This window comes from Garra rufa, unplaced genomic scaffold (assembly GCF_049309525.1).
Source record: "Garra rufa unplaced genomic scaffold, GarRuf1.0 hap1_unplaced_556, whole genome shotgun sequence".
Lineage (NCBI taxonomy): Eukaryota > Metazoa > Chordata > Actinopteri > Cypriniformes > Cyprinidae > Garra > Garra rufa.
Window position 1 is genome coordinate 4,669 of NW_027394822.1, and position 8,584 is coordinate 13,252.

Sequence of the window (8,584 nt, forward strand, 5' to 3'; positions counted from 1 at the left end):
TCTGTGGTGTGCCTTCCATCAGTGTGTTTTCAAATCTACACGATCACTATAAACTGATAGACAGTGATTAACCTCGTTTTTTTGTCTCTATACATAAAGAGACATTAGTGAAGACGGGCAAAGATAATCGCTTGATTTTGTAAATGTGGCCAATTACATTTGCATTAAGCATCCAGTTTGCACTTGTCTATAATTTAAATGAATAGCTTGCATTTACAAAATGAGCCTGAAATAGCAGAAATAAGCCTTTTTAATGAAAGTAAAGGTCCAAGTTTAATTAATGTGTCAATTAAATTAAAATGTGAAAAAAAGAAAAAAAAGTTTTAGAGACTGTTGAAAAATTTAAATTTGTTTATACACTATTATATCCATATATATTTTATTCTAATGTCACAGATAATAATCTCAAGGTTTACTGGATTTACATTCATTCTTTTGTTTTGCGTGTTTGGTGTAAAGACTAACTTTTTTACATGATTAATTACATAATTACGTAATTACGTCATTAATAACTGAGCTGGATGATGACATAACTGAATCAATGATGAACTGATTTAACTATTGCCGTTTTGCATTATCAACACACAATTTTCCTGTTTAATACTATAAAGCTGCTTTGACACAATCTGTATTGCAAAAATCTATATGAGTAAGGTTGAATTGACTAGACTTGGCTTAGCTCAGATTCTGGAGCAGGATCGGAAATTAAATTGGGGCAGGATCAGGCTTTTGACTTAGGTCAATAGATTAAGCAGATTCATGGATTGCACTAATGTTTTGGAGTAAACTTGGAAAGAAGTGGGCTTCTGAGCTTACTCTTGGACTGAAGTGATATCTGGAATGGATTTTGAATTGGCTTGGACAGGAGCATACACTTTACTGGGCTGAAATTCTGGAACAGACTCTGGAGCATATGTGGGCTCCTTTTCCACAATGGGCGGCAGATGCTCCTTGTTTGAATAATAAATGAGTTTCCATTCTGAAAAATAAATGCTGTAGACCCTGAATCCTGTGAGAATTCCCCATTGGAGCTACATTTATGGAGGCAGTCTCCATTCTGTTGAGGTCTGGTCTTCTGTCACAGTAACAAAAGTGAAAGACAATGGAAATGCAAATGAAGCAGTCTTTATTTCTTCTAAGCAGTTCAAGACAGCTGAGACAAGCAGATGACTAGGTAATTTATAGAATAATGAGGACATTAACTTAAGGATGGGAAATGTAGTGCTTAACTATGACTGAGCTGTGACAGAATCAAGGTTAGAAAATTAAATTACCATGTATTTATATTATGATTTCTATGATAATCATTCATGGTCATTGAAGGTATCTGTCTTGATCACATTCAATATATTTAAAGGGATCATCGGGTGCAAAACTAACTTTTCCAAGTTGTTTGAACATTAATGTGTGTTGGTAGTTTGTGAACACAACCGCCCTACAATGATAAAAATCCACCCAGTGGTATTTTTTTTATCTTTAAAAGTAATATCCTCTTTTTAAAATCAGTTAATTCTCAGCTTCTTGTCATTGTGACGAAACACATTTGATTGACATCAGCAGAAGTGAGTATAAGGTTTTTTTTATGCATCTTTGCAAATGGCATTTCTTACTAATGTGCTTGTTGGCAAGTTTTGCCGATAAACGTGCTAAATGCAGCTAAATGTGGCTAAAGTAAACATAATCCCAGAGAGGGGCGGGGCGAGCAGAGCATTTAAAGGGGCCATGTCTTAAAATGAGCTGAAATTTTGCAGAGCTGATTTTGACAAGTTAAAAGGGTGTTTTTTACAGTACTATTGAGAATTTTTAACCAAAGTATATTAGAGACTTTACATTAAGACCCTAAAGAATCATATGAACTTGTGGAAAATGGGCATCCGATGACCCCTTTGAAGTACTCAGTTAAAAATGGAAAATATCAGTGAAAGCTGTGTGCAAATATCCAAAATATCATTGAGATGAAGATAAATCTTCATATAATCTGGCCTTTTATTTGTAGAAAGAGCTTTATTCTAAAATTGCATTCATCACTATTTCCTCTCTGTGCTGTGAGTCCTTCCTTCCTGAAAAATAATAAAACACAAAAGCATTTACTGAACTCTAATGATCGCAGATTGTAACATAATAACCGGAATCGTCTCAAAAACTCACCAGCTCTTCTTGCACAGATGATCTGAAGAAGAATCACAGTAGGAGCAGCAAACACTGCAAACTCAACAATAATCACAATCACTGTAGGAAAGATGTGTGGACAGATAAGAGAGAGGATGAACTTTAAATGAAATCAAAGGTATAAAACAATGAATAATGCAAAGACATGTTGTACCTCTGTATAATGCTTCAGTAGTCTTACTGACTTTAGTATCTCCTGGATCTTTGATCATGTCTGTTAGTTAAGTTCAAACATAATGAACATATTAACCAAACCTTATCATCCTCACATCATACTTGAGCTTCACATCTCACAAATGATAAGTATGTACTAGAGCCTGTGTCAATTTCCTCTGCTTCATGAGTCTGGGTTATATGATGTTGCTAAAAAGAGCATTATTTTGTGTATTTGTTGTAATACAATGTGTTTATGCAGTTTCAGGTCATTGCTGCTCCTCTCTGCCCTGCCTTTCTGAAACACTTTGATTTTTACAAAACTCATCGTTGATTGAACCCGAGGTGTTCTCTAATTGGTCAGCTATCTGGTGCGTTGTGATTGGCCATATAACTCAAGCGTGTGACTGAAATATTATGCCCCTTACCATGCTGTTTCTCTGTGCAATGAGACAGAAATAATAAAACCCATTATAAACAAGGCATTTGTTGCATCCAGTGGAGACGTAACTACTGAATATAATGACTCATAACCGCGTAAACATAACACCATGTCTGAATTTGTGATCATAGAACAAGAAACAACAACAAACACTACTCTACACTGCTCAAAACTCACGTTTGAATAGTCAGTACTGCATTCTTTAAATATGAAACCGTACTCACAGGCTGTGAGTCAGAAGCGCAGACTGTCCTTTCAACATTGGTATTGCCCCGCTTTAGCCTTAACCCTTTGTGTACAGCTGACATTGTAAGCTACTCTCCGAGGTTCAGGAAACAGTCCTCTATGAAATGCGCATCACCCACTCGAATATTTGCATTGTACTGTTCCAGAACAGTGTTGTAAATATAACTTAACCACTGATTTCTAGAGTGTCCTCATTTGCAAGGCGCGAACAATATACTTTTGCTTTCGCAATGAAACACACTGCATCTCCAAAACATGACAGCTGCAACATCTTTCCATATACATACTGAATGGGTGGTGTTACGCTAATTTACTCACCCCATGACGTGGACCAGCGGGGCGTTTGAACGAGCTATTTTAGGGAGGCGCGGCTGAGTCTTAACTTTTATAATACATATCTCTTTAAGCTATGCAAACATACAGAACTTATCTATGCAGACATTATCTAAGCTTAAACAGCTTGTAACACTTTGAAGACAAAGGAAAACAAGAAACCGCATCATATGACCCCTTTAAGATATAGCTTAGGACCCTTTTATGTTCAGAAATGGCTCTGATTACCATATGACCTCATGAAGCATTTTTTTCTTTCCCCTGAATGAATGATATTATTAATCCAGAGTCTTAAGAAAGTGAGTTTCTTACCTAGATTCCTGACAGTGGCTTTGAGTTGATTTCTGTGAGTGACTTCACATCTCCAATTTCTGTTGTCATCTTCATTCAGGAGTGTTGTAGTCAGAGTGATGATACAGTGTCCTGATGAGAGTATTATCTTATAACTGGAGTCTGATATCGTCAGTTTAACACCAGCCTGATTCACCCAGAACAGCTGAATCCCCTCAGAATGGATCCAATCATTACAAGAGCCTCCAGTATATGATGAATCCAACTGACAGGAGAGAGTCACAGAGCTGCCTGGACTGATCTCAGTCTGTGAGGATGATGATGATGATGGTGCTGATGATGATGGAGAGACTGAAACAGAAAATAAGAAACAGATCATAGACTCTTCAATCATCATGTGAAATTACATAGAGAATGTTCAGTTTTTAACTGACCACATAATTGTACAATTACCATGAAGAACATGCAGAAAAATACGTGCATCAGTTCCTCGTTGTTGCCTATTCATATATTGTCGGCAGCTGTAAGATCCATAATCTTCTTTTGTGATGTTCTTGATGTTCAGAGAGCAGTCAGACCCCAGACTCAGTCTCTCATATGTCTTGATGTCTTTCTTCTTCATCCCTAAAGCAATCAGTTCAACTGCTGTTAAACGTCGGTTATAGATCCATGTAGTTGATCTGCAGTCAGGAAGAGCATTATTACAGGGCAGATGGACATTTTCACCAGAACTGATGAACACATGAGCATCATCCACTCCCCGGATACCTGAAACACAAGAACATTTGTGTGATATATTAATAAATGAAGCTTCTTAATCAAACCCATGTGACAGCAGGTCATTCTCAGTGTCAGATGTGAGTGCATTCATGAATAAAACAGTATGTGCAAATCTGTTTAGACGTTTTGCTGAACCATGCACAGGAACAACCAACCTGATCTGATGGCAATTCTGACATATTTTATGAGATGGCTAAAATGTACAAATTAGTATGACCTTACTAATAAAAGTTTTGCAAATAGCATGTTTTTTACAAGTTCCCCAATTTGAATGCATTATTACAAATGACCTACCCCTAACCCCACTCCTGAATCTACCCATCACTGAGGTCTAGACAAATCAGAGTGAGGTTGTACAAATCAGCCACATCGTAAAATACATACAACTTGGTTTTAAAATAGCGTTGGAACTACAGCAAAAGTAAAAAGGTTTATTTCGGAACTATAATTGCAGTAGCCCCTGTACATTCAACAAGCAGCCACACCTCATTTTGCGGCCAATCACAGGCTTTTAACACTGAACAATTACAGTTTACTATCAGCAGAACTTGAAAATCCCTTAAAACTAACATAGAATTCCTGTGATCTAAACAGCAAAACACTCACTTTTGGTGAACAAACACCACAGCAAAATCAGACTCTGATTTCATAAAATGAATGTGAATATGTTCAAGCTAACTCTCTCCCAGACTGCATGCCAGAGCAGGGGTGCATTTTCCAAAAGCATAATTTGCTATCTATGGTCATTAGTTCCACTGAACTCCATTGGTAATGATGGAACTTGCGCCATTAGTTACTTTCGTAAAACTTTCATATTTATGTATATTTACACTGAACTGTTTCACATGAGTTTAAAGAGCATGTATAAATATGTTTACCTGTGGAGAGTGAAGAGAGAAAGATCAGTCCCAGCAGACACAGATGACACTTATCAGCCATTTTCTCTTTCTGTCAGTCTTTCGTTCCTGTGTTCAGACAGACAGTCTCATAAAGACCAGCATGAGTGACCAGATTCACACTCATCAGTCTAATCTGGGTTCAGAGATGATCACTGCTCTATTGTGGTCAAACTAAGTAAGTTCCGAGTAACATATGTCTAGTGAAATCACAGCTCTGGAAATACCACAGGAAGCATGTAATGCCACATGCCCACAGCCACCATACTCACTTAAAACTAGACAAGGGTTTACACAAAGAATACAATACACAAACTAAGAAAGGACAAGTCAAGTCACACTTGAATTATATAGCACTTTACACAATAAAGACAATTATGGTTCAGTGATGCATACAGAGAGCAATTATTCACTAGAAAGAAGACAATAGCACACAGTCATTATTCAGTTGAAATCAGTTGATTCAGTTCAGTTTAATAACTGTGTACAGTCCATTGATAATAAAATTAATCTTTAAAGTAGTTCTGTTGAAAGCGGTAATATCATCATCAGCTCAGATCAGCTCTCATCTAATAACGGTTGTGCAGTCAGGTCAGTAATGTTGCTAAATACTGTTCCCAACTAAGCAAGCCAAAAGGCGACAGTGGTGAAGAACCCAAACTCAATCAGTGACAGAAATGGAGAGAAAACTTTGGAGAAACCAGGCTCAGTTCTTCTCTAACTAGATGAAACCAGTGGTTAATTCCAGGCTGCAACACAAGTCAACATTCTGAATTTGCATGCAGTTCCTTCTGCATTCCTTCAAGATCAGGCTACATCACACCAGTGCAAAATGGAAACAAACAGGAGGTGCGTAAGAACTTATTTTATTCATTAGTGTTCTTCTTCTTCCTCCACTGTTGAGTCTATGAACACTTATAGAACCACTTACAGGAAATGAATGAAATTTGGCACAAAGATAGAGGACAGTCTCAAAGTTAGCCACAGCAAATTTGGAGTCTCTACCTCAAACTCTCTAGAGCCACCAACAGTTCAAATTTGCACTCATGTTTATGCTGATAGGCTTTAAGATAATAACCTCCTACAGTGTTGCTGTGATTTTATTAAAACTTGAATAACCTAAACATACCTAGTCTCACGTAGCCAGACCTTCAGTAGAAGGACTAGGAACGTTGGTCGTTTTAAATGGTCAAGGCCCGCCCAAGAGGACATATGACTGACAAGTAAAGCAACCAATCATGTTTTGTTTTGTGCCATGTCATATTTAGGGGCATGGAAATGTCAATACCACAATAACAGACTGGTGTGTACATTTACATAGAAACTACTAAACAAACAAGGCAGGAAAACAAGACAGCATGAACAAAACACAAGCCAGTATACATCAGTACTGAGACAAATATGTGCTGTTCAGTGATGTCTGGATGAGAGTCTATAACAGCAACACCAGACATCATGTTTCCATCAATGAACACTGGAACTCAGACTCTGAATGGAGCCTCTACGTTTTATTTTCAACTATTGCAGAGTCAAGACTTTTGTGCGTAACTGAATATAATCTTATCACAACAAACACACACAGTTAGTTTTGACCACAGTTTGTGTAAAAAAAAAAAAAAAAAAAAAAACAGAAACAGAAAAAAAGAAGTGAATCTGCCATCTGAGGATAAATTTACATGACAATGATGCACTAACGTTTTACCTCAGCATTTTTTTAAAGATTTGCATACAGACAATGTTGTCAAAACAGTCCAGGTTGGTCAATGAAATCAATCAACCTAAGTCAACCTAAGGCCCCAAGGGGCCACGGACCCCTGGTTGACAACCATTGTGTTACACATACATAGTTTGTGTTTGCTGCTAAATAATCAATAAAAAAAAATAATAATAAAAAAAAAATCTAAAAACATACCTTATCTAATAGCTTATCTAATAGTTATGATCTAACACACAAACCAATCTATTTCTAAAAGAGTCTGTGGAGCTGGGACGGGCCCGGCCGTACAGCGGTGGTACAGGAGCCGCGGCGACGCGACGAGACGTCTCCGTTCCCTCCTTCAGGGAACGAGGGTTACAATACGTAACCGAGACGTTCCCTATCAGCTGCATTATACACATTATTTGTGTAAACTCATTGATATCGACAACAGCGAATAAAGCTCTGACAACAATCACAATCAGATATAATGCAGGAAAATGTACTTTACCATACATATACATGTTTGACATTATATTTTATTTGTCTATAATAAAATAGCCTATATTACAAACATTGCTGAAAGCAGCTGCTCAAACATTTGAAACACCAAATGATCATTGCTTTTATCATTTATGGAGCTTTGCTTTAATTATGAGGCTTTATTTGTCTGATTTGTGACGGTTTTTGTTTACAGAGGCATAAAGTGGACTGCAGTTTTCCTGAGCTCCAGCTTCTGCTCCTCTGATGGAAGCGTAAGTCACTTTATCATCACAGCGAACCTGAATCAACATCACAGTTACTGTTTTAATGCACTATTATTACAGCATGTAGTTTGAGCTCAATTCAATTTAGAGATGGACAACATTAGACACTGATAGAAGAACAAGAATTATTTACTCACCTTGTTCATTTTGGCTTGGTTTTTACTGTACGCAGTAACTTCTATATAAGTCACATCATCTGTCTGCTTCTAAACCAATATAAATACAACAAACCAAGCTATTAAAGGCCCATCCATCACTCCTGTGTGAAGGAGACGTGTTATTTCACTCAGGAGCTCCACACGTTGAAGAAACCTACACATTTAGTGAAAATCTTGGTGCAGGATGAACGGAAATGTTGACTGTGTAATTGGCTTTATTATATTTATTTCTATCTGAGCTTTAGAGCAGAAACAGTAAAACCACTGACTGAAATCCACTAACTTGTCCTGATCTGATGTGACTAATAAGCGTGTGATATTTCAGAGTTAGTGAAACTCATGAACAGTTCATGATCAACCTACAAAACTCACCACAGAGTCATCAGTCGCTCTTCTGACACCTGAAAAATAATATAATGAGAATAGTTATGATTTCTAAAAGAGTCTAGAAGAATTTTAGTGCTGCATAACAGACCTCAATGTATATGTAAAGTCTGTTACAGAATATAATAAACTCTAAAAACTCACCAGCTCTTTTTTTGCAAATCACCCAGAGAATCAGAGTAGGAAGGAGAACAGTGAATAAAGCAGCGACAACAATCACAATCACAATCACTGAGGGAGAGACAATGCAGAGGGACACATTCAGCATG

General features: G+C 37.2%; 1 protein-coding gene across 1 annotated transcript; it reads right to left on the bottom strand.

Annotated features, from left to right (window-relative positions):
• Positions 1–2,148: 2,148 nt before the first annotated feature.
• Positions 2,149–5,353, bottom strand: LOC141317247 (uncharacterized; the record flags this gene model as incomplete). Its single annotated transcript, XM_073833011.1, has 5 exons — positions 5,293–5,353; positions 4,088–4,402; positions 3,656–3,967; positions 2,324–2,383; positions 2,149–2,229 (listed from the first exon to the last, which is right to left on the bottom strand). Coding segments are annotated over exons 1-5 (829 nt in total), but the record flags the coding sequence as incomplete, so codon positions are not given.
• Positions 5,354–8,584: the final 3,231 nt, after the last annotated feature.